Raw genomic sequence first — 26337 nt, forward strand, 5'->3', positions numbered from 1 at the left:
AGGAGGAGGAGGAAGAAGAGAAGAGAGGGGAGTACGACCGTTTCTTTAAATCCTATCGATGTTAAAAACACAAATAAATGCACAGACATTTGACAATCTGCATCGAAAACATTATATATGAGCGCACTGTTGCTTATTCTGAGGTGTTTATATAAGCATTTTGACGGAAAAATGGTTATGCTCACCAGAGTGAATGAATCGATGTTTGTGCTTTCGAACTCTTATTTACTAGAACCAAAACAAACACTCTTCTTCAATCCATGAGCACGTTCTACAGTTGATGTAATGCGATGTCATGTCACAGTATGAAATGTCTTTGTCATAAGCGAATCAACACATCGCGGTTTGTGAATAATTAAAGGCAGCGTTCTTCTAATAGGATAAGAACGCTGAAGTTTCATTCATAATAATTTAATAGACACCTCTTAGCGTCATCTATGTTACTATAGGGTCAAGCCAAGTCACGAATTGTGACGATCAACCCAATGTAGATTTTAAACCCGGAAGATGAAGATGAAAATATCGCAAAAAAAAGCTTAAAATTAATACCGAGTTTTTTCTCCACAGTTAGAATTATCGGATGCGAACATTGTCTTCTATGAGGTGTAGCATAAAAAACCTCTGCTTAAAATCTCAGAAAAGTAGTCTGGGGTTGCATGACCCTTTAAGGACCTAACTTACATTGCCAGCCTGTATGTTGCAAATATGTTAGTGCAACTGAAAATGTGTTAATTTTTATTAATTTATTAATTATTAACGTATTTAATATTTATTTAATTATTTTGGCCTTAGGGACTGCAACCCTGGAAAGAAGCAGAAAAAGGACTTTCGGGAGGACCACTCTTCTGGGGCTTTTTGTGATTGCGCAAAGAGAAGATGCTACAGTGCTGAGGATGAGCCTGGTGATGTTAGAGTAGTGATAGAGGGTGCAAAGCTGTTTACACACACTTTAAAGAGTATTTCATTTGGATTAGTAATGCTTCGGCCGAATCTGATCTAAGCCCTAAACTAAGCTCCCCTCAAAGTCTCAGGTTAACATTTGAATTCTTCTTCCAGAAGGTACTGATGAATTTAGATGGCAACAAGCTTTCACAAAAGGTTCAAGCACTTAAAATGAAAATGTTTCAGTGAATAGGACATTCACTGGTTGCCTACATATTTCCAACAATGGCAGGAACGGTAGAAAACTTTTAGACAAGAATGCCCTAGAAAGAAATATTTCTACAAACTGATGGCCACTAACTCCAGGCATGGAAGAGGACTCGCACTTTCCTGCTTCCTGTAGCTCTGAAATTTTTGATAACAGGAGATGTTACTTATATTGCTATTGAGTCAAGGAAGTCAACTGTTCAGGATAATTCATTTTCCGGTAGTGTTGAGGCTCTCTCGGGTTACGGTTTCAGTTCTTAGCCTCGTTGTAGTACCTTTCTCGTTTTTCATGTTCTGCTTAAATTCAGTCAGAGAGGTGAAAAACAGTGTTCAACAAAAGCTGGAATACTACTATATACCACCATCCAAAAACAAAGGTCTGGCATTTTGAAGGCATGGACTGAGAAGAGAAGTCTTCTGCAGTGAAGTAAGACACATTGTAATGGCCTAAATGTGTGAAATGTGAAAACCTGTTATATGTATTAAAAAACGGTTGAAAACTTGTATATGTGAAGTAAAATATTTACTTTTTTTTTTCCTCCTTCATTTTGTTATTTTATTTTATTGCATTTTTTTTATTGTATTTTTATTTTATTGTATTATAAAGGGGTCTGGGTTATTTCATTGTTTTTTAACACCAATATTTAGGAAGAGAAGGGCACAGTTCACATTTCTAGTTTATTATTTATCGATCAGGCGGGGAAGCCACATGTTTACTGTACTATGCAATAATATGACAGTGTTACCTTGAAAAGGTGGGGAATAATCTTTGATGCTAAAAATATGGTTTCTTGTGAATCCGTGTTAGTTGTAGGCACAAAGAGCCTAAAAAGTCAAAAACTGAGTCCATAACCAATGGAAGATTTAGTTTATAAGGATTCAGCAGAGCTGCAGAGAAAACAGTTGCTTTTTATTTGTTAAGTACTGCGTTACAGTGTGTTGCTTTCATGCTTTTTTTTTTGTCAGATTGGATGTTACTTTTGACTCATGGACCCATTACAAGCAATAAATGTTTGCAATTTAGCGTTTGTGTCATTCATTTAATAGAATTAAGAAGAAAATAAGAGGATTATATAAAGCCAAGTAACCAATAAGTTATTGAAAATGGAGTAAAGTTTATGTATTATACAGAAAGCTTAAATCCACAGTTCATCAGTTTTCATAAAAATTTATCATTAATTCATTAGCGTTAAACTGAACATGAAAGGGTGAAGCTTAAAACAAATGGTAACTTTTGCGCTGGATTTATGTGATGAAATTGGATGGAAAATTGACAATCTAATTGGATTACATAAGTTTTAACTTTTGGCGGTTAAATATCTTTTTTGAGTGTCTGCGCATAGCTCACCATCTTACGGAAGTCCTGTAGCTATAAGAAGTTTTAACAAACAAGTTTTACAGCAGCAGAGTCCAAGAATTAAGATGGCGGTACGATGCTGGTCGCATCTCACTGAGCTCCTCGAGAAGTTCCCGATGTTACCAGTTGACCAAAAAAAAAAAATCCACTAATAACTGCAATTTGTCCAGTTCGCAGCCACCGAAAATGAAAGAAAAAACAGAGGGAAAAAGTCTCCGGTAGCAAAAAAGTCTCCCATTTGAAAGCTGTGTGGAAGGCGATTGAACACGGGGGACTATGCAGATATGTCTATAGGTTAGCAAGGAACAAACGAGGGCCGACAACCCCTTCGGGAGAAACCCGAAAAAAAAAAAAACAAACACGGAAAGAGAAAAACGAAAGGTATGTCTCAAGGAAAGAGCAAAACACCCGAGGAACCATACTGAATGCTATCCAACTCTCTCGGTCCAACGTGTAGACGGACGCATGGAAGAATTAGTACGCAGTTGGAAACAGCACCAGTCCATGCTAGCTTCATTGCTAAATCGGTGCGTTCAACGCAGAGAGAAGAGCTAAAAGAGTGTTATTAAAACTGAAAAACACACCTGGAAAAGACAAACAAAATGGAGCCACTGACTAAAGAAAATGAAGACAGGAGGGGGCCGGTATTGAACAATGACAGATACAAAGCGGGGGGCTGCAAAAGGGGAAAAAAAACGGCCAATAAAAATAAAGGGGGGTGGTGGACTTCTTGGGATTGCACGGACCTGGGGAAAAGTGGAGAAGCGGTCGCGTTGCCCCAAAGGGGGTTGGGGAACCCGGCACGAAAATAATCATTTTTTTTGTGAGCGACAGGGGGTGACTCTGGAGGGGAACAAAAACTTTCAATCTGCAAGAAGGGGGGTTCCCTTTTCTGAAGATTGATCAAGAGGTTGGGTTCCGACAGGGTCTCTGGCCCAAAATCGACCCGGCTAGAAAGGAAGGAAGGTCAGGTTAGGGGCCCGTTTTGGGTTCATCGAAGGAAGCGTATTATGGAGGACATTAAATTGGGGGGTGAGACTAAGGGAAAAAAACATTTGTGGTCAGATCAGGTGATGGGACTTCACCTCAACGTTTTTACTCCACCCCCTACATTTTTTTTTCTTCCAAAAATTTATTTTTTTCATTTTCTGTATTGCAGTTATTAAAACTGACTTTTCTTTATTTCCTTTAAATACAAGGGGACTTTAAAGACTCAGTTAGCGAAAAGCTGTCTTTTTGTTTGCAAAGGGCAACCAGACATTGCACTTCTCAAGAGACTCACTCTGATCTATCTGATGTTAAAGTTTTGGTCACAAAATGGGGAGATAAAATTCTCTTCAGTTCATGGGACAAATCGTCGGCGGAGTGCCAAGGTTTAAACAGAGGCCCTGGTAAGATTCTGGGTTGAAAAGCAGACAAGGATGGAAACACAGGGTAGCCTGTGTTTTGGAACATTGATGACTCATCTTATTATTCTGATTAACAATATGGTTTTAACACGATAACAAAAATAAACAATCTGTACATCAGATCTCAGAACTATCATAGAACAAAGCAGAATTCCCCACAGATCAGATTTTGTTGGAGGGGATTTCAATTTAGCTCTGATGAGTGGAGGATAGATTTGGCTTTCCCAGTTATTGAGAGAAAATAGAAGAAAACACAATTTTGGAAAACTCTTGCTAATAAGTAAACCAATTGATAGACATCTGGAGGACGTTTACATAGTGGCGGTGGAAAAAGTTTACTTGGCATTAAAATGTCCTTGATTCTGCAATTTGTGCTTGATTCCTTGATAGTAGTCTTGAGGGAAGGATCATCGACAGACGACGTGTTTTGTGGTGCAAGCACATTGGCAATTGTATTGGGGTCATTTGATGTGTGTGTCTCGTTCCCTTGGCCCCGTCCCCTTGGTATCCTCGTTTTGTCATTTATTGCTTTACCTGTGTAACCTGTTAGCGTTATCATTAGTCTTCCTATTTTCAATCCACGTGTGTTCGCTGTCTGGTGTGCGGTTCATGTTGCACATTGTCAAACCTGTGGTTGTATTGCCTGTTGTGTGATAACCAGAGGTGAAGAGTCGTTTTTGCTTTTACTGTGTGTTTTTCAGTCTAGTCAGAGTCTTGTTAAAGTGTTAGTCTTTTCCCTAGGCGCCGTTTTTCCCCCTTGTGGGTGTGTGTTTTCCTTTTGTCGTATTATAAACCTTGTGTGTAGTGCATCCTGTCTCTGCGCTTGAGTGTCATACACGCCAGCCTCGTGACATAAACCTAATGTCAAAACAAATCACCGAATTGATTATTGGCTGATATCAAACTCAATAAGAGATCATGTCACAGACACAGAAATTGCTAACTGCCGTTTAAGTGATCATTGTATTATTAACCTGCCAATTGGAAACGTAATAATAAAAATAAACAAAGCGAAAAGATTATTCTGGAAATTTACCTCTCAGTTACTTAAAAACTCAAGAGTGTTGTCATTCCATTAAAAAAAATATTTTGGATATAAAAAAATGACAATACACTAGACACATCGATAACTAACTATGGAATTTCTGAAATTTAGTATTAGAAACAAGTATTCAATAACGTTTGGTAAAAAGGGAATAAAGAAAAAAACGCACAAGAAGCAACAGTGGTTAAAGAACGTCATGAACTCTTTTTATAGTACAATAAGATTGGGAGTGAAGAGGGACAAATGAAAAAATAAAGTAATTTGCCATCCAAATTGGATAGAATGTATATAGATAAAGCTAAAGGTGCATATATTAGATCCAGGGCGCCCGGGGGATTGAAAGGAGGGAAAAGCAATCCTGCATACTTCTGCAAATTAGAAAACATAAGACAAGAATATAATTCGATTTGTAGTCTAATAATAACAGTCTATTATGGAGAGGAATGTTTACAGAACCCAAACGCATTGAGAAAAAGAAGTTTTCAGTTTTTTTATAGGAATCTTTATAAAATCTTCTACTCAAGAACAAGATGCCTTATCTGTTTTTTTGATAAAATTAACAAATTGATTCCTGTTCACTATTGATGAAAATTTGTACAAGAGTTTGTGATGAGTGACCTAAGAATTGTAGAGTTTGACTATGTCTATAAAAAAAATGGCATCTGATCGTTCGCCAGGAGCGACGGTAATTACAACTACACTTCTATAAACACTTTTGGGAAGCTTTAAACACACCTATTGTTTCAGGCTATAAAATGAATGTATTAATCAAAAAGAACTGATGGAAACAATGAAACAAGTAATAATAAACGTGATTCCAAAACCTGGAAAAAGAAAAGAATAAGAAAACATATGAAGTAATTAAGACCTATTACACTGTTGAATACAGAGACTACAAGGATTCTAACAACAGTTTTGGGCAGAAAAAGATTAAGACCGGGGACATCTAAATTACTCAGCCCCCAACACAATCTGGTTTTCTTAAAGAAGATCCATCCATAATAACACCGCCTGGTCCGGATCTTATTGATTATAATTATTTAATTACAGGAAGATGGTTTTATCTTTTTTTGGATTCCATAAAAAGCATTTCGATTCAGTGGAACATTTATTTATGTTAAACACCCTGAGGACACTTTGGCTTTGGAAATAAGTTTCTTAATATGAGGTCACTATGTTACATACTAGATAATAGCCTGTGTTTGTCCCTCTCAGAAGGTACATATCCTAGATTAAAAAGGGTGAACGAAGAGAATAAGACAGATGCCTGTAGTATTTCCCTCTTGTTATTCATTGCAGTGACCTGAACTACTAGCAATTGGCAGGTTTAAAAAAATTGATATTAAAGGTTTAGCGCTAAACAATATAAGTTACTCATAAGTCAGCTCGCTGACGATACAACTCTGTTGGTAACAAAATAAGAGAACAAATACCAGGGGCTGTAAAGGTAATAAGAGCCGGTTTTCCACAAGCATCGGGGCGCTATATCTGAATCTGAGTAATGTGAAACTGAAATGCAGCATTCATAACTGCTGCTGCATTCTCACTATATAATATACCAGTCAAAAATGACATTAGGATTTCTCGGTATTTGGATTACCAAATAGAGCAGATACAAGTGAAAAAAAAAGGAATATCCACGATAATATTGATAAATGTGGAAAAACATTAAACAGGTTGGCTACAAAAATATTTAACATTATTTGGAAGCACGATGTGATACAAGATTGAATCTATTTCCAGACTGAGATGCCCCTACTCTCTTGCTATTGCTCCAAAGTTAATTAAAGAAATAATAAATCATTTGTAATTTGATATTTGGAAAAATAAACAGCACTATATTAGAACAGGGATCTGTTTAAAAATTGATGAGGAAGGTGGTTATTAGGGCAATCGACTTTGAAGCTTAATGAATGAATGAAAATTAAAATGCTCCAATCTGTTTTTGTGAGAACGGTGAAGAGTAGTTCGCCTTACCGCATATACTTGATAGAGTGGGAGGTATTAATTTTTAATAACATTGACTTTGACAATAATCTAAATGCCTATAAAACTTTCAATTTTCATCTCAGGTTTGTTACAGTGTGGAAATGTTTAAACATAACTTCAGTCCCACAATGTTTCCATTATGGAACAACAGAGTTATCTTGTGTAGAATGAAATCTATGTTTCGGAAAGACTGGATGGGAAAAACAAATATGGTCAATTGTTCATATATTGGATGAAAATGGTAATATCCACTTTGATTGGAGAAATTTAATTTCTAAATATAATATTAACTGCTCATTTGTAGATACAACAAAGGAATACAGGAACATTCCCCCACAGTCCTTAATTCAAGCAATAAAGAATAATTTTTTTTGAACAATGCATCACCAAGACGCCACAAACATTAAAATCAATTATGTGGACCTGGTAGAATACAAAAAATGTAATACTAAAGTCCTTAAGCAAACTCTGTGTTAACATTTGTACCCAGGTGAACAAGAAGCACTCTTTTCTGTTCTTGGTTATAACAAGATCCTGAAATATCTTCCATTAGAACACAAATTTCTAAAGTATATCCAATTCCTCCTACATTTAAGGGGAAGTACATTTTAAAACCTATAAATAATAATATATCCCTCTAATGAAATTGAGTAAAGAATAATTTGAAAAAGATTATTTGTACGAAAAGATTCATTTGCAGGTAGCCAATTGTCATATCTGCAACATTAATGTTGAAACAACAGAACCACTGTTTTTTATGAATGTCAACTTGCTCAGAATTTATGGAAATCTCGTCCCACCTGTTGTCCTCCAGATCTATAAACATAGATTTCTTTTCATATCAAAACATTCCGATGGGGTTTAAAGTAATCCACAAAATAAATAAAGATGATGAAAGTTTTTGATCAATAATCTAATTCTACGCAAAACAATATAGTATATACATAAAATGTGCGATTTGCTAAATTCCTCCCCCACATGGTCCGCACCTGTAAAAATGAAACTTTTGCTGTTCCAAAAACTGTCTCATAAATGTTGAGAATGAACCAGGACTAAAAAAACTGAAAAATAAACAGTTAATAACACTTCATATATGCTCGTCCCTTTTATTGGTTTTGTTTTATTTTCTTTAGTATTTTGTTTTAGCTTATTTTTATTGTTTTTTTTTTTTTTCAATCTAGTTTGTTCTCCCTTGTCGGTGCACAAGTATAGAAATGCTACACCTCAGATGATTTGCTGGAGGTGTGACGCTTAGTTTATGACAATCAGATTAATATTGTAAACCTTTGATGATGTAATATATTTTTTGTCTTCTTTTTGTCAGATATTTTCATTGTTTATTGTGATAAGAAAAAAACAATAAAAGTTTTACAGGCATCGATATCAAACGCTCATTGTGGCTCTCGCGCGGTTTCGTCATAGATTGCGACCCGATACAGTCTATGATTGCGACACACACAGCGGCATGGTGATGCTGGTTTTGAATGAGAAACGGCGCGCCTTGACGGAGTGGGATCGGGAGAGGAGGAGAGAGTATTTTCAGCAATTTACAACTTAAATTTATCCCATGCTCCTCGCATACTATTATAGTTCTGCCAGCAAGAGAGGACTGCAAACTCAGTTGTATAGTCATTTGGATACTGTGGCTACTGCTCTTGACACATCTGTAATAAACTTTCTTATGATTAAGTTACATGTGTTTTATCTGTGACGGTTTTCTTCTTATAGACTGTATACTTTATAAATAACACTCACTCTTTACACTCACTCCTTGTTCTTCATATATATATATAGAGTGTTATAATATGTGCATCTGTGCAGTTCTTTGGTCATCAATACAGTTTACAAAATATACTTAAGTTTCCGCGACGTTCAACCCTTATCACACCATCAGGTTTGCCCTCCAGATGAAAATGAATGCACATGAACGCATAGGCTGATACTTTATAAACACATGTTCGCCATTTTCACACCTTGAATATTATATTATCTATATATAGATATATCTATATTTATATATTAATATATATAATATATATAGATAGATAGATAGATTAGATAGATAGATGATTAATGCTCTGATGATTCCTTTAAGGCCTTCGATGGTTTGTCTGCAGTTTTACTTTATCAAGATTGCAAAATTGTCCATATTCGTCTTTTATTTTTCAGCGCACATGTCTCCTCAATGTTGTCTTGCAATTTGGAGAGTAGCCTATACAGCTTTCCCTTCTTTGCGACCGTGGAGAGTGCACAGAGCTGCCATCAGGAAGAGGGACAACTCCTCCGTCGAAATAGTGTAGTACATACATATTACCTGCTTTGACAACCGTTAAAAAAGACGTTTTAAATCTTTGTTTTCTGTTGTAATGAACAGCATCCTTTTACTTTGTCTCTTGGTTTTTTGTACGTCATCCTTTTTTAAATTTTATTTTTTGCAACTGCAGTCTGACAAACTCTGGGTAACCCCCAAGATTCACCAAATGAGGTCCGAAATCCTTATCCTCATTAAAGGCCTACAACGTGTTTGCACTAAATCAATTGTAACGTTTAAGGTTAGAAAATCTTTTAGTTATTTTATTATTCTTAGTATTATTTTAATTAATGCAAAAAACACTTAAATAACAAGCATAGACCAACAACAACCCCAAAACAACAACATGTTTGAACAAAATGAAAAAAAAACAAAAATACCAAGATAGAAAGTATAACTAAATAAATTAAATTAAATGAATATAATAAAACTAAAAACAAACAAATAATCATAACCAGAGGGGGCAATTATACAAGGTCAACCACTTGAAAGCAATTTTTGACTTTTGAATGATTTTTTGTTTTTATGGCCCATCAACATAAAATTAAGATTTATAGTCAATGAAGCATTTCTCAAACCTCTGACTATCACCAAACCATATTGAGGCCATGATGATAATTTGTGATAAATATAATTGTAAGTTCCTCGGGCGGGCCTCTAACATGTATGATAACATAATTAAGAATATACCATTGCAAGATGCAAATTAGTTAAGGAACAAGTAAATTATCAATGCATAATTCCCTAAATACCCTGATCTTAAGATAGAAAATGTGTACTTTGCTGATAAAAAAATGTTTCTAGACAGATTTTTGAGGAGTTTCCCTATTTAAAAAGTTGTTTTCAGGACGCAGTAAATGGATCTTATATATTTTGTCATTATGGTAGGAAAAGAGTGTACTGAAAGTAGAACATACTTTTTCACCATCCACGCCTAAATGTAAAGAGATGGCATTTAAATTATGAATCCTATTTATCCTGCAAAAGAATTTCTAAGAGTAAGATTTTAAATTTGGGGAACTCTAATATATAGCCAATTATGCAATTTGGAGATAGATAGAACAGTTGACACTACCTGTTTTTTCAGTGTAATTTTTGTACAAACATTCGGAATGCATACATTCTGTTGATGCCCCCACGATTACCTGTACGCCTGATTCCCTCTCATGGGAAATTAAGTTTGGTTTGTCATTTAAGGATTCCAACGCTAGCCTATGTAATCAAATAATTGCTTTTTGCTGCCATTTTACATTCATAAATGTAATTTTTTTTCAAAACTCCCCCACGATTTTTAGGGCTTTTAAAAGAGGCAATTGTTCTAATGTATTTTGGAGACATTAAAGGACATGAAAAAAAAAACGCTAGATTTTTGTATACTTCATTACAGGACTTTGGTTTCTTAAAAGTGAAAACTTCTTACTCCCCCTACTTTTTCTTTATCCTTTATTATTATTTTTTCTTCAGTGTTGTTATGTTTTTTTTTTTTTCACTTGTATCTTATCTTCTACATGCTTTTTGTTTTATTATGTACAGAGTGTGAACGCAAAGGTTGTCTGTAAATCTCAGTCATTAGTTGGTAAATCCTTCCCAGTATGTATGCCCTTTCTGTGCATAATTTTAAGCACTGAAGGAACACCACCAAAGATTATCGTCCCAGCCGCCATCGTTGCGGCTAACCCCTCTTGCTCCTCTCCACCCCGACTACTCTCGAGGCCCTTTCCACACTGCACGTTGGACCCCGGAAAATTGCCGGCCCCCATCCTGCGGGGGTGCCCTTCTGTCTGAGGTGAAAGCCACACACGTCCCGGATTGATCCCGGGTTGGGACCCTCGTAACCATTGGCCGGGGGTCAAGTCCGCGGAACGAGCGCTGTGTGAACAAAAGCCCGCAACTCAATGCCAGTGTCGCAGTGGATGACGCCCTTTCTCGCGCGACTCTTTTGGCGTGTTTTGACATGTTAGATCAACGTTCGCGAAGAAAAAAATATGTGCAACCTGTAACGAAGAAGAGATCGTTAGTTCTCACTTTTTTTTCCGTGCTAAGCAGATCGTTCGCCAGCTTAAGTGATAAGTTAACGTGCCTAGCGTTTCTCGACTCGTACATATACACGTCCCAACCCTGATATCACGTGTCTTCACGGGCGACCTTTACGGGTTGTGTGCGAACTGCCACGCACATATTCCGGGTAAATCACCGGCCAGTGTGAAAGGGGCAAAATCTAGCGACCCGGGACATTTGCCGGAAGAGCAGGTAAGGAAATGGCGGGTGGAACGTCAGCGCAAAACGGAAAACTGACTCCGTGTCAGGTGGATGGCAACACGACTGGGGCTGGGAATGGTCAGGAGATGGAGGAAGGAAGTGACGTAGCGTAGTCGTCAGACAGGAGAGGTGGGGAGCATGGCGAGTTGGAAGACAGCGAGGGTAAAGCAAGAAGTGGAATATTAATAAAAGTAAAAAGAAAAAGAATAATACAACTGATTGTGTTCCCCGTTTGGTGAAAGTCGCATCTTTAAAGTATGGTGGGGAACAATATAAGGTATTTGTTAAGTTAGGCAAGAAGGTACCACGTTCATGAGAGTGGAATCCGATACAACTTACAAAAGGTCTACCGTAAAGAAATTGGATAGGTACGGAGTGCAAAAATATTAAGAAATTGGACAACTTCTGGTGTGGGTTGTAAAACACGAAGAACCAACTCAAAAAAGCCAGTTAAGATGAGTAAAATTCATGGTAAACTAGTGCAATTTCAAAGGCTATGACAAAAAGTGTAGTCAGAGGAGTCATTACAGCATTCTCCGGTAAATGTAGAGACGGATGCTATAATAGCAAACATGAAGCAGGCTAAAGTATGTGAAGCTAAAAGACTTAAAACTAAGAGATTTGGAGACCTTTGCGACAGCTTATCAGTTATGCTTACGTTTGAAGGAGAAACATTACCAGATAAGGTTTTTGTTGGTTTTATGAGTATGTGGTTAAGTTGTACATCCCTCCACCACTTCGATGTTATAAATGTCAACGGTTTGGGCATATCGCGGCTGTTATGTAAAGGGAAAAAGAGGTGTAGTAAGTGTGGAGGAGACCATGAGTATGATGAATGTGACAAAGCTCGCAATCAATGCTGCAATTGTGGGGGGGATGCACAGTGCAGCATACCAGGGTTGTGAATTTAGTAAAAGAGCCAAAGAGGTACAAGAATTAGGTAACTGAAGGCACTAGCTACTCTGAAGCAGTAAAGCTGGTCCCCAGAGTGAATGTAATACCAAAACTAAAATGAGGCATTGGAAATGACATAATAAATGAAGGATGAAGAAGAAAAGGAAAGACAATTTAGTTGTCAGCAAACATTGATTTTGTGATTTTCTGGTTGAAGTTTCACAACTGTTCTGCACAGACAACGAGTCGTACTGAAAGGATTAAAATTATTGTGAAAGCGCTGAAAAATATTTGGGGGATAAAAGGAATGGTTTGGAAACCGTTAGGGATCACTTAATATACAGACACACAGTCTACCCAGCACAATGTTGGTATAGGACTAAATGGTGGTAACTGTAGGCATACTACACTGGAATGCTAGAAGTTTAAATAGCTAACGGCCAAGAATTTAAGAAAATATGTAGATGAGTTAAAAGAGAAACCAAATATAATATGTGTACACGAAACATGGTTGAAATCGGAGTTAGATTTTATTATTAAAGGATATTCAGCAATAAGGAGAGATAGAGAAAATGGTAGAGGGGGAGGATTAGTAACTTTTATACAAAATGGTTTAAGCTATGAAATTATAAATGTAAATGATAAGAATGAATCAATTATCATAAGGATATGGACAAGTAAAGGCTCTATAGATGTAATAAATTATTATAATCCTTGTGGGAAAATAGAGGGAAGTATTTTGGAAAATATTGTGGGATCACCACTCAGTGAGGTAAATGGTGTGGGGATTTTAATGCACACAATACATTATGGGGAAGTAACAGTACAGATGCAAATGGTTTAGCTTTAGAAGAATATATTGATGATAAATGCTTGGTATGTCTTAACAATGGTGAGGGAACACGGTTTTTTAACAGCATAAACAATACAGAATCAGTACTTGATTTAACTTTTGTATCCAGTGCAATAGCAGGTATAGTACGTGGAGTGTAGATAAGGCTAAACTAAACAATAGGTAGTGATCATTTCCCTATTCTAATTAAAGTTGGATCAGGGACGTGTCAAGAAAAGGACTAAACAATATTCCAAGGTGCCCTCGAAATAGAGAAAGCGAATTGGGGAACAGTTTCAGATCATGTGGTGCAGTAAAATGTCTTAAACTTAAAAATGAGGATAAAGAAATAGGAAATAATGAGTTTAATAGTGTATTAGTAAATGAAATAATATTGTCAGCTGAGGAAACAATACCTAAAAGTAAAGGAATAGGAAAGGTAAGAATGTACCATGGTGGAATGATGAGTGCAGTAAAGCAGTTAAAGCAAGAAACAAAGATTTTAAATATGTTAAGAAATATCATTCTCAGGATGCTTTGATAGAGTATAAAAGAAAGCAGGCAGTAGTTAGGAAAACAGTTAAGACACAAAAAAACGCAATTTTCTGGAGGGAATTTTGTAATGATATAGGAAGGGATGTGAAGTTATCTGATATATGGGGAATGATAAGGAGGATGGGAGGAGTTAGAAGGAATTATGAATTACCTGTATTAAATAGTGGTGATAAAGTGGCAGTTACGAATTTAGAAAAAGCTGAAGTTTTAGCTCAAACATTTAGGAAAGTGCATAGTTCTGAGAACCTCATAAGGAAGCACAAGTGAAATAGAAGGAAAGTGTTAGAAAGTTTCCCAGATATTTTAAAAAAAGAAAGGACTTCAGGAAATCCAATTAGATGTACCGTTAAATATGTTTTGAGTTGAAAAAAAGCAGTCCTTAATGCAAAACAGACTGCTCCAGGAAAAAGACATGGTATGTTACATGTTGGAATGGTAGCAAATATGACAGATGAGACACTAGAAATAGTACTAAAATTTTTTAATAAAATTTGGGAAATGGGGTCAGCTTCCATCAGTGTGGAAACATGCAATTATAGTACCTATTTTAAAGCCAGGGAAAAACCGTCTGACCCGTCTAGTTATAGACCAATTGCCTTAACATCGCAGTTGTGTAAAATAATGGAAAGATTAATTACAGATAGATTGACCCATTATTTAGAAAGTAATGACCTTTTTTTCCCCATATCAGAGTGGGTTTTCGTAAGGGGCGAAGTACAATGGATTCATTATTATGTTTAGAATCCGATATTTAGGAAAGCACAGACGAATAGGGAGGTGGTAATAGCAGTTTTCTTTGATGTAGAGAAAGCATATGATATGCTTTGGAAAGAAAGGTTTATTAATTAAATTACAACGATTAAGAATTGGTGGTAGAGTATACAGTTGGATTTTGGATTTTTTGTTTAATAGGAATATTCAGGTAAGAGTAGGTGCAGAATTTTCTGAGGTATATACAGTAGAGAACGGAACTACACAAGGTAGTGTATGTAGCCCATTATTATTCAATATTATGATTAACGATATATTCTCAAATATTGACCAGAAAATTGGAAAATCCCTGTATGCTGATGATGGAGCATTATGGTTTAGAGGCCGTAATGAATCTTATGTTAAAGCAAAAATGCAAGAGGCAATTAAGGAAGTGGAAAAAATGGACAAATAAATGGGGATTTAGATTATCAGTGTCAAAAACACAAGTCATATGTTTTTCAAAAAAGCATAAGATCACACCTGTATCCTTAAATTTGTATAGTCAGCCTCTTGAGCAAATGAAGATTATTAGGTTTCTTGGGATGTGGTTTGATGAAACTACTGACATGGAAGATTCATTTGGAAAAAATGGTCAATAAATGTAAAAAGATTGTTAATATCCTACGCTGTTTATCAGGACAAGCATGGGGAGCAAGCAGGGCATCTTTAAAAATATATATATTGGGCACTAATGAGGTCCTGTCTTTGATTATGGGGTGTATAGCATATATGTCATCAGCAGAGTCTAATATCAAAACATTGGATGTCATGCAAGCTCAGGCTCTAAGGATATGTAGTGGATCTTTTAAAACATCCCCGGTATCTTCTATGCAAGTGGAAATGGGTGAGATGCCTTTGAGGATCAGAAGGGTACAACTGATGTTAGCATACTGGATTAATGTGAAGGGACAAGTTGATAGCCATCCAGCTAAAGCTATCTTAAAAGATTGCTGGGAACATGGAAAGTCCAATTACAAAAGTTTTGGGTGGATTGGCGATGCGAAAGCTGAGAATATTGGGTTACATAAATTACAGTACTGTTCACAACGGTTTCAGTCCCTCCTATTCCACCATGGTTTTTCCCTATACCAGATGTAGATTAGGCATTCATAAGGAAATAAAAAGTAAGTCAAAGGAAGTAGCAGTGAGGGATATTGTTAAATATTATCTGGATATGCATTTCTCTGACTATACATTCATATTTACAGATGGTTCTAAGGATCCAAAGACAGGACACGCTGGGTCAGCAGTATATATTCCAAAGAATGGGGTAATATGTTCAGGAAAGAATAACAGATAATTTATCATATACACAACAGAGCTGGTTGCAATTTTGTTGGCCTTGGAATGGGGTAGAGGGAAATGAGTTAAATAATTCAGTGATTATATCTGATAGTTTATTCAGCTTTAGAAAGCATAAAAACTGGGAAATCTATAAGGAATGATATAATTCATAAAATTTGTATGGTTTTGCATAAGTTTTTAAATGCAAAGGATTTAAAAATCAGGTTTCTCTGGGTACCTGCACATGTTGGGCGTGAAAGGGAATGAGGAGGTTGATAAACTTGCAAAACAAACACTGAAACACAATAGAATATTACAAGTTCCATATAGTAAATCTGAAGCTAAAACATTCATTAAAGCATATGCAAGATCAAAATGGCAGGAGTATTGGGTGGATCCAGAGTAAAGGGAGGCATTTATATAATATACAACCAGAAAGTGGGTATAGGAAGGACAGAGTGTAGGAGTAGAAGAGAAGAAAGTATAATTACACGGTTAAGAATAGGACACACTGGGCTCAATTCTTCATTGAAGATAATAGGGAAACATCCAACAGGGAACTGCCAATATTGCAGTCATTTAGAAACTGTAGAGCATATTTTATTTCAGTGCACAAAGTACAACCAAGAAAGAAACCAGCTTTTTCAGTCTCTCAGAAGTGTCAATCAGAATAATTTTACAAGTGCAAGGTTATTAGGGAAAGCATCCAGTAACATTCATCAATTTGTTATTAAGTTTCTTAGAGACACAGGCTTAGCCTATAGGATTTAATTTTTTTTTTATTATTATTATTATTATTATTTTTTTTTCAAATCAAATTTTTTTTAAGATCCAATATCTCCTGATTCACACTCCAGCCCAGTCGGTGGCGGTAATGCACCGTTAAGTTGGTTTGCCAACCGCCATAAAAAACAAAAGAAGAAGAAGAAGAACAATTGCCGGAACACATTACCCGTGTATTTTCCGGAATCGCAGTGTGAAAGGGGCTTTGTACTGTTGTGCTTGGTGGTGACGTAATTGCACTGCGACGGCAGCGGAAGAGACGTGGCAAAAAATGCAACCTAGCTGCCATAAATATATAGAGGATAGACCCTGAGCGTGTACAGTTCCGCGCTAATATTTGCATCAGTTTGTGGCTAACTGGTATTTTTATTGACCTTTTAAGGTAAATATAGTATTGTTTCACTATTAAAATGTTGATTAGTTGCGAGAAGTATGTTGCAGTCGAACAGCTAACCATCCGTGTACTGTCAGCTTACTTACATTTACCTTCTGTCTGACTAAATAATGGCACAGTTTTGTATATGTTATAACTACCGTAGTTGCCAGTTTATATTCAAGCTATATATTGAAGTGCCAAGAAGAGCTGCATCGGCTAAATGTTTTATATTTAAAATGTGTATTTTGAGAGTACATTAGAATCCACCCTCGAATCAAGTTGGATTAAGTGTACTCGAGTTAACAGATGATTCTGGATGATTATATATGGATTTTTTTGCTTGACAGACAGACCATGGGTTTGTGCAAGTGTCCTAAGAGGAAGGTAACGAACTTGTTCTGCTTTGAACATCGTGTCAACGTTTGTGAGCACTGTCTTGTATCCAATCACAATAAGGTTAGTGCTCTAATATTTAGTTAAAATTCATGACTGAAATGGATAGTTTACCCAAAAATTTAAATTCTGTCATCATTTACTTAGCCTCATATTGTTCCATATCTTTCTTTCGTATTTTCTTTCTTACTTTTTTCTTCAATAGAATGTAAAATAATATATTTTGAAAAATGTTGGTAACCAGACAGTTTCGGTTGCCATTGACTTCCATGGCATTGACATAATACAGTGGAAGTCAAACTACTTGGCCTATCAGCATTCTTCAAAATTATCATCTTTTGTATACAAAAATGCATCACAAATGCATGCAAGATTTGTTATGGTATGAGCATGAGTAAATGATGACAGGATTTTCGCTTTTGGGTGGATTATTGCTTTAAGGAGAAAATATATTTTGAAAATGTATAAACACAAACACTTTTGTTTTGTTACTTTTATTTGTACAGTGTATTGTACAGTCATACCTGCAGTGGCTACAAGACAGCGATTACAACCCAAACTGCAGCCTGTGCAGCCAGCCCTTAGATTCCCAGGATACTGTTCGGCTAGTCTGTTATGGTGAGAACAACAGGCATAATGTTTTACAGTGAATTCAGTCTGAGAGTTTAAAAAAAGAAAAAAGCAAGTAGGCATTTTACATAGTGTGTGAAGCCATGCATTAGTGTGACTTTCAATACGTACCTTGTTTTTGAAAGCTGAACCAAAAGACCCATACCAAATATATATGGTACGACTGTGTGTACATTTACACCCCTAGCAGAATTTTGTAATTTTCTTTTTTTTTTCTTTTTTTTTTTTATCTCATTGCATCTAAATTATTTACCATATCAGATTTATTCCACTGGTCATGTCTGAATGAGCTCGCCTCCCGTCAGCCTCTCTACACGGCACCTGCTGGGTACCAGTGCCCAACATGCCAAGGTCCTGTGTTCCCACCCTCAAACCTGGCCAGTCCTGTTGCAGACATGCTGAGAGAACAGCTGTCCTATGTCAACTGGGCTAGAGCAGGACTGGGCCTTCCGCTGGTGAGGGAGAATATGATTATATGGTTTTGATACACTTATTTCAAAACTATAGACACACACATACTCCTTTATTAATACTATTTTCTATATCTGAGTTAAGTAGAGGGACATTAGTAAAAATTAGTAAACTAAATTTGTAAAGTTTGTGAACAAACTTTGAAGTTAGCTTGAGAAAGCAACTTTTACAGTATATATACCTTCATGAGTATGTTCAAGACGTTTTTCTTTGAAAATTAATTAACACTGATTTAGCAATTTGCATTGATATATTTTTACTTCTTTCTATCTAGATTGAAGATCCACCAAAGAGTGAGGAAAGTACAACACATGACATTACATGCTACTCTGAGTGGTCATCTTTTGAGAGTGAGTTTGTCATAATTGTAATTTACATTTTTGGCAGGGTTCCCACGTGTCTTGGAAAGCATAGAAATCTGTGATGCAGTTTTGCTGGCATAGAAAAAAAGAGAAAATAAAAGTTTTGGTTGTAATAGGGCTGTGCAAAAAATCGAATGCGATTTTCATGCGCATCTCCTCAGTAAAGGCACTCCTGTCATTAGTAGTATATCTGCTAATCGTGCACGTGCGTTCAGATCAGGATTGCCAGGTTTTCAAAACAAAACCTGCCCAATTGCTTCTCAAAACTAGTCCAATCGCGTTTCATTCCGGGTGATAAAAATACACGTTTTTGGCAGGGTTCCCTTGATAATATTCACATTTTAGGGGCTAAATATCACCTTATTGGTATTGGGGTCGCTTCAACCCGCGAACATGAAAAACAACCACAGACTTGGCAACACTGATTGGCATTTACTACACAGAGCCGTAATTCACTGACAATCTACACAAAATCGATTTTAAAATCGCAGGCGATTCTTTGTCGATTTTGAAAGCGATTTTGTGTAGCTTGTCGGTGGACTACGGCTCTGTGTAGTAAATGCCGCTCCACCTGAACCAGTGTTGCCAAGTCTGCGGTTGTTTTTCATGTCTGCAGGTTGAAGCGACCCCAATACCAATAACGTGATATTTAGCCCCTAAAATGCAAATTTTACCAAGGCAACCCTGCCCAAAAAGGTATATTTTAACCCCGGGAATCCAATTTTTTTCGAGGAAACTCCTGGAAATGCAATTGGGCTAGTTTTGGACTAGTTTTGAGAAGCAACTGGGCAGGATTTGTTGTGAAAACCTGGCAACCCTGATCTTAACGCACGTGCTGGAGATATACTACTAATTACAGGAGCATCTTTACTGATGAGATGCCGCATGAAAATCGCATTCGATTTTTTGCACAGCCCTAGGTTGTAAGTTTACATAAACCCAAAAGAATCTGCAAATTGCATGCCTTTTATTTAGCCATGGAGTTATTTTTCAGGGTAAGTTTACTTCAGCACATGCGTGAACTTATAATAGTATATATTATTACAATATAGTTATCAAATATGCTACATATATACACTCACTGGCCACTTTATTAGGTATACCTTGCTAGTACCGGGTTGGACCCCCTTTTGCCTTCAGAACTGCCTTAATTCTTCAGTTGGTACTAAGGTACTAAGCAAAGTGTGCCAAGAAAATATCCCCCACACCATTACACCACCACCAGCCTGAACTGTTGAGACAAGGCAGGATGGATCCATGCTTTCATGTTCTTTAAGCCAAATTCTGTCCCTGCCATCTGAATGTCGCAGGAGAACCATTAGAGCAGGGAATGGTTATCCAATCTTCTATTGTCCAATTTTGATGAGCCTGTGTGAATTGTAGCCTCCGTTTCCTGTTCTCTGACATCAACAAGGCATTTTCTTCAACACAGCTGCCGCTCACTGGATATTTTGTCTTTTTCGGACCATTCTCTGTAAACCCTAGAGATGGTTGTGCGTGAAAATCCCCGTAGATCAGCAGTTTTTGAAATACTCAGACCAGCCCGTCTGGCACCAACAACCATTCCACGTTCAAAGTCACTTAATAAATCCCCTTTCTTCCCCATTCTGATGCTCAGTTTGAACTTCAGTAAGTCGTCTTCACCACATCTAGATGCCTAAATGCATTGAGTTGCTGCCACGTGATTGGCTGATTAGCAATTTGTGTTACCACGCAATTGAATAGGTGTACCTAATAAAGTGGCCGGTGGGTGTATATATTGTATAATATGTTAATTATAAAACACTATTGAAATAATATATAATATATATTATATTATTCTATTATGTTGTTATATTTTTTTGTCATATATAATAGTTATCTATATAATAATTATAAAACACCATTATAACAATGTAATATTTATTTTATTTGAATATATTTATTATATTTTATTGTCATCTCACACATTGTGGATCTGCATTTTCTATAATGTATTTCTATCATAAAAATACATATGCAAGGCTTAAAGTTCTCCGGCACCGTGCCAGATCTCCGGCGTGCGGCGTTTGGCTGCCGGAAAAAAAAAGTCGTCCTACATTTAAAAACATTTGTTGATATCACGTTCGAGTTTATGAGTTTGCCTACCAATTTATGAGAGGAGCTTTCACTCTCAACCAAACTAACATTACTAGCCAATCAGAAGTTTTTGCTCTTATAGACAAGAGACCTGCATCAACTGATGAATGGAAAAGAAGCCTGGGTCTCAAGTGCGACACATTGAAAAAGCTGCGAGGCGCAATGGTCAAAGATTTCCATCTAGCGTCATATTTACATAGAAAAGCTATTTAAAAAAAGCAGTGGAGCTTTGGAAACGCATGATCTCTTAATGGTAATTTACCAGTAAAGACTGTATGTGTGAAAGGGGCTAAACTCTTCCTCTGTATGCGTTGAGTTTGGGTTGCTTAATTAACGTTCATCTGGGAAAACTCACTTGATTTGTAATCAGTTTCAGTTTATTAATATAGAACATATAAAACAGCCACATGGCTGACCAAAGTGCTGTACAAAAATTCAAAATAATAAAAAATATATAAAAATCAGCACAACTACACATTTGAACAGGGTCTCCCCCTAATAATAATATAAGTAAATATATTAATAATACAAGAAGAAAAAAAAAGTATAAACCCATAACAGACTAAGTAAAGACTGTAATAGAAAATTATTTGTAAGCCAAACAAAACAGATATGTTTTTAGGAGAGATTTAAAAGTGGACAGAGAAGGGGCAAGTCTAATCTCTAAAGGGAGGCTATTCCACATCTGCAGCCCAACCACTGAAAAAGCTCGATCCCCTCTGCATTTGAGTCTGGATTGTGGGACTAGAAGAAGATTCTGACCACTGGATCGTAAGCGTCTGGATGGAGTATATGGGTACAGTAATTCAGATAAATAAATAGGGGCTAGATAATGTAAAGATTTATATATTACTAAAATAATTGTGAAATCAATTCTGAATTTAATAGGCAGCCAATGAAGGGTTTGAAGACAATCCGATTAAAACTGTAGGAGGAGTTCGTCAAAGTACGAGGCATGGAAATGGCAAAAACTGCACAAAAATCCTACAGGAAATTCAAAAGAGAGCTGCTTATAAATTTGGCGTCTGTACTTCCCGGTCAGAGAGCACCTGTCCATCAAAAGCTCACTATCCAATCAGAGTAGATCACTGTTAAGCCCGCCCCCACGAGAGGTTTGTGTCAAAACACCAAACGAAAAACTGCGAAACGTAAGCGAAATCTGTGGCAATGCATTCAGAATCCACGATTACCGAAAACCAATCTTTAAAAAACATTAACAAATAATGAAGCATATTTGAAGAGTCTGATAAATTTGTGCGACTGAGTTCATTTTTTTCATTTTCATTGTGTTTTTCTTCATTTGTAATGGCATATTTTTGATAGTTTCTGAAAAAGTTACGTTCAGTTTTATAAAGTTACGTTCAGTTTTATAAAGTTTCGTTCATTTTTATAGAAGCAAATGTAATTCCATACTAGACAGAACCATTTTTCAAAAAAAAAGAAAAAAAAAAAGTATATTAAAACACACAGGATCACCCTATAACATTGCAGTAGAGCGATCCAATAATAATATACATACTGACTTTGTTTTTTGTTTTTTTTTAATTAATCCATTGAAAAGAGTGAAAACATTTTTTTAGTAATTAATACACTGTAAATTAAAAATCGTAGACTGCCATGATTATAACAGGGTAAAAATGTTAGTTTTGTCCAAACATTTTAAACTGATTTGATATACTCATCTGTGCTTCAGCCCCTACAGTGGATATAACTTCAAACCTCACACCCACCAGTCTACCACCTGATCAGGATGTGGAACACATGCACAAAAATGGAGAAATGAGTGCCCAGAATCACTCTGCCATCAGTATGAGCACCACCTCTACCACCGATACAATCACCATTAACACAGGTAACCATTAGTACTGGCATATTGTTTTGTGAATATTTAAGCATTTAAATGATTCCTTTTTTTTTTTTTTTTTTTTTTTTTTTATATATAAATTTCACTATGTACGGAAATGAAATAATTATTAATTAGTTTGTGATTTAACTTTGTTGTGAAGGCTAATGCCACCATCGTGTTCAGACTAGAACACTAATTTACTGTTTACTGTGTTCTGTGAATGTAAATAATGGATCTCCGTAAAAAAAAAAAAAAATGCATACTGTATGTAAAACAATTCAGTAGTATATTTTTGCTATACTGTCAAATTCCTACATTCAGGGTTTAATTGAATGAATGGTGACCAGTGATCTGTTCATTCAGTATGCTGGATCAAAACTTATTTTTCACATTTTATAATCAGTTTTTGTGTGTGTTTAAAAATGATTAAACTTCAGCAGCTGAATCTCATAATGGGTCACGAACAACAGGTTTAAAATGGCATTTGATGTCTGTAACAGTATGCTTTAGGTGTGTGATTGGTATAATTACAGTCTCTAATACAGAGGTCTCCAAATCACCCCCCATTAGACCTTGTTCACCTCATACATTTGTTCCAAATTACCTCAACACACCTGCCTGGAAGTTTCTAGTATGCCTTGTAAGACCTTGATTAGCTGGTTCAGGTCTGTTTAATTAGGGTTGGAGCCAAACTCTGCAGGACACTGGCCCTCCGGGACCAAGTTTGGAGACCCCTGCTCTAATATATTCTTTGTTAATTTCTTCCAATGTGTATTCTTAGCTGTATCCCCAAGAAAGGTATACGACACACGGGATTCAGGACACAGTGCAGTGATGCAGATTGACTTTGATGATGATAAATACCGCAGACGGCCTGCCCTTAGCTGGTTTGCACAGGTTCTGAAGTGAGTGTCCTTAGTCTGTGGCTCAAATTCATTTATTGCAAAAAAGAAAGGCCTTATCCTACTTGTCATACGCTGTAATATATTTTCATTGGCAGTTTTGCCAGCATTGATTTTACACAACTAGTATGTGTAAATCCAGTATAATTTTTTTAATTGCTACTTTTTCACTAATTTAATTGATTTACTTGGTTACATTTATTAAGGGAAAACATTTTTGTCTTCCCATTAAATGTACTAATATATGTGTATGATTTATTCATTTTTTTTAGGAATCGTACTGGCACTAAGAAAAAGACCCTCACACTGAAACAGCGAATCTTCATGTTGTTGTTGGTTGGAGTGATTGGTTTCTTTACCCTCATTATAATCATGGCCAAACTGGGTCGAGCCTCAGCTGAGACAGATCCGAACCTGGATCCCATGCTGAATCCCCACATCAGGGTAGGCAACATGTGATGGATCCACTTCCTACTAAAACTTTGTGGATTCAGCTTGCAGTTTGACTTTACTTATAAAACATGATTTGAAAATGCTGGAGAAAGAATCTTCCTCATTATTCTTGGACTAGTGTTTGGACTGTAGTAGGAAAGTGTGACTCGGTGGTCAACCATAAAGAAGATAAAGATGGAGATTGGTCAAGTTGTTGTTGCACAACAAATCTCAGATTTCTCTTGAGTGAGATTATATAGGCTCCATAAGTGTGCAACTGTGTATTATTCAGCTCTGTAATTATCCCTTGTATACCCTTCTTAAAATTGGGATAAAAGATTTTGTCACTATTTTGAAATCTTGCATTTTTTTTATAATATGTACAGAACTCATTAGGACTACACGTGAAACTGGTGTGGTTATTGCTTCTCTGAAGTGTCAAAATTTTGGTTACATTTATTAATTGCCGATCAGTTATCAACCCCCTGTATGTGAGAAGGATTTTTTATTTATATACACTTTTCTTTGCTGTTGACTCTACAAACTGTAAAATGGATTCACTAAAGCATCATTTTGGTTTGCATGCTTTAGTAGAACTATTTTGGTTAAAGGACACCTATTATGCCCCTTTTTACAAGATGTAATATAAATCTTATAGCTCTCCTGAATGTGCCTGGGAAGTTTCAGCTCAAAATACTATACAGATCGTTTATTATAACATGCTGAAAAGTGTCATTTTTGGGGCGTTTGAGTGTTTGAGTGTGCATTGCACAATGGAAACATATCAACTTGGACCTGTTCAACAAAAGAACGCCAGAGGGCGAGCTTGGACCTGAAGCCTCACAACTTGATGAGAATAATTTCGTATTCAGGTCATTGAGATGCTTAAAAACATCAGCGAGATATGCGAGCTTTGAACACTTCTGAAATTAACTCTTAGTAACGCGTTACTCTAATTTTTTTAGTAACGGAGTAATCTAACACGTTATAATTTTCAAAACAGTAATTAGAGTATAGTTACAAGCCGAGGCCTCTATACGTTACTGCCACGTTATATTGCTGACAGAATCCAGTGTTTTATAATCTAGAGATTGTAAAAAGGATGTAGCACATGCACTGTCAAGTCAAGTGCCAGTGGTTTAGAGACCTGCTCCCACGAGACCCAATGCAACAGAGGACAGTGCCGGACAAGAATTTATAGGGGAGAGCAGACACTCGTGTGTGTGTGCAGGATGCGGTAGAATAAAATGATTTACCTGACTCCCGCAAAATAGAAATATCTAAAGATAAAATATCTAAAACAAATAAATTGTTATTCATCTATTGCACAAAAGCAACATGAACTAATATAAATGATGAACAGGTGCAAGCATATGCAGAGTTTCTATTTAGGCTATAACATGTGTTTGCAGCGTTGAGCAATGCAGTGCTGAAATTTGCGTGCTCATGAATCCTCTCATTATAACACATGAATTGTAGACATTATGAAAGATTCATTATGCATATATTTATTGTGTTATAACAGAGATTTGTGAGATTGCGATGAACTGAGCTGTCTTTTAGAGATTATAAATGCAGCGCTCTTTGCTGGCATTCTGCCAAGCCAAACCATGCACGCAGCAGCCGCTTGCTTTAGTTAGCAGTGTTCTGTGAATGTTGATGCTTTAATAACAAATATTTAACGGGAGCGTGAATGCTGGGATTTTATAAATTTCATGGAGAAAAAAGTAATGTAACTAGTAATGTAACTAATAACTTTTGAAATAATCAGAACAGTAACGTGATTACTTTTGAAAGGAGTAATCAGTAATCAGTAATTTGATTACATTTTCAGAGTAACTTGCCCAACACTGCACACAATATATTTCTTCTCCTGTTGTTTTGACATGCATTAATTGTGCCCACTAATATCAGTTAATTCACCCAGCTGCAAGAAAAATTTCCCATGGATCAGATTTTTTCAAAAACCATACTTTCAATGTGTGAGGACATGTAATTTATTCGCCTACCAATTGTATTGTTTGACATGGGCACCTTTGATATTTCTCAGCTTGTGGACCTAGCAAGTGTTGGGCAAGTTACTTCCAAAATGTAATACATTGTATATTACTTATTACTGTCTTTTGAAAGTCATTAGTTACATTACAATATTACTGTCTCTGAATTGTAATGCGTTACACTACATTT

The 26337-nt window shown here is 36.3% G+C and overlaps 2 protein-coding genes across 3 annotated transcripts in view; both read left to right on the plus strand.

Annotated features, from left to right (window-relative positions):
* The window catches only part of LOC109050128 (zinc finger protein-like 1), a 339847-nt gene that overhangs the window by 57679 nt on the left and 255831 nt on the right, over positions 1-26337 (plus strand). The window lies entirely within an intron of this gene.
* On the plus strand, positions 16782-24500 carry LOC122145277 (zinc finger protein-like 1). Its single transcript, XM_042757971.1, has 8 exons — positions 16782-17002; positions 17344-17452; positions 17896-18007; positions 18281-18474; positions 18765-18840; positions 22664-22822; positions 23598-23721; positions 23991-24500. The coding sequence occupies exons 2-8, from the start codon at positions 17351-17353 to the stop codon at positions 24175-24177; spliced, it is 954 nt and encodes a 317-aa protein (XP_042613905.1). The 5' UTR covers positions 16782-17002; positions 17344-17350; the 3' UTR covers positions 24178-24500.

The sequence above is a fragment of the Cyprinus carpio genome, chromosome A6 (genome assembly GCF_018340385.1).
Source record: "Cyprinus carpio isolate SPL01 chromosome A6, ASM1834038v1, whole genome shotgun sequence".
Taxonomy (NCBI): Eukaryota; Metazoa; Chordata; class Actinopteri; order Cypriniformes; family Cyprinidae; genus Cyprinus; species Cyprinus carpio.

Coding starts and splice junctions, on each gene's coding strand:
- LOC122145277 (XM_042757971.1), top strand. CDS start 17,351: ATGGGTTTGTGCAAGTGTCCTAAGAGGAAGGTAACGAACTTGTTCTGC. Junction 17,453..17,895: donor TTGTATCCAATCACAATAAG/GTTAGTGCTCTA, acceptor TTATTTGTACAG/TGTATTGTACAGTCATACCT. Junction 18,475..18,764: donor CAGGACTGGGCCTTCCGCTG/GTGAGGGAGAAT, acceptor CTTTCTATCTAG/ATTGAAGATCCACCAAAGAG.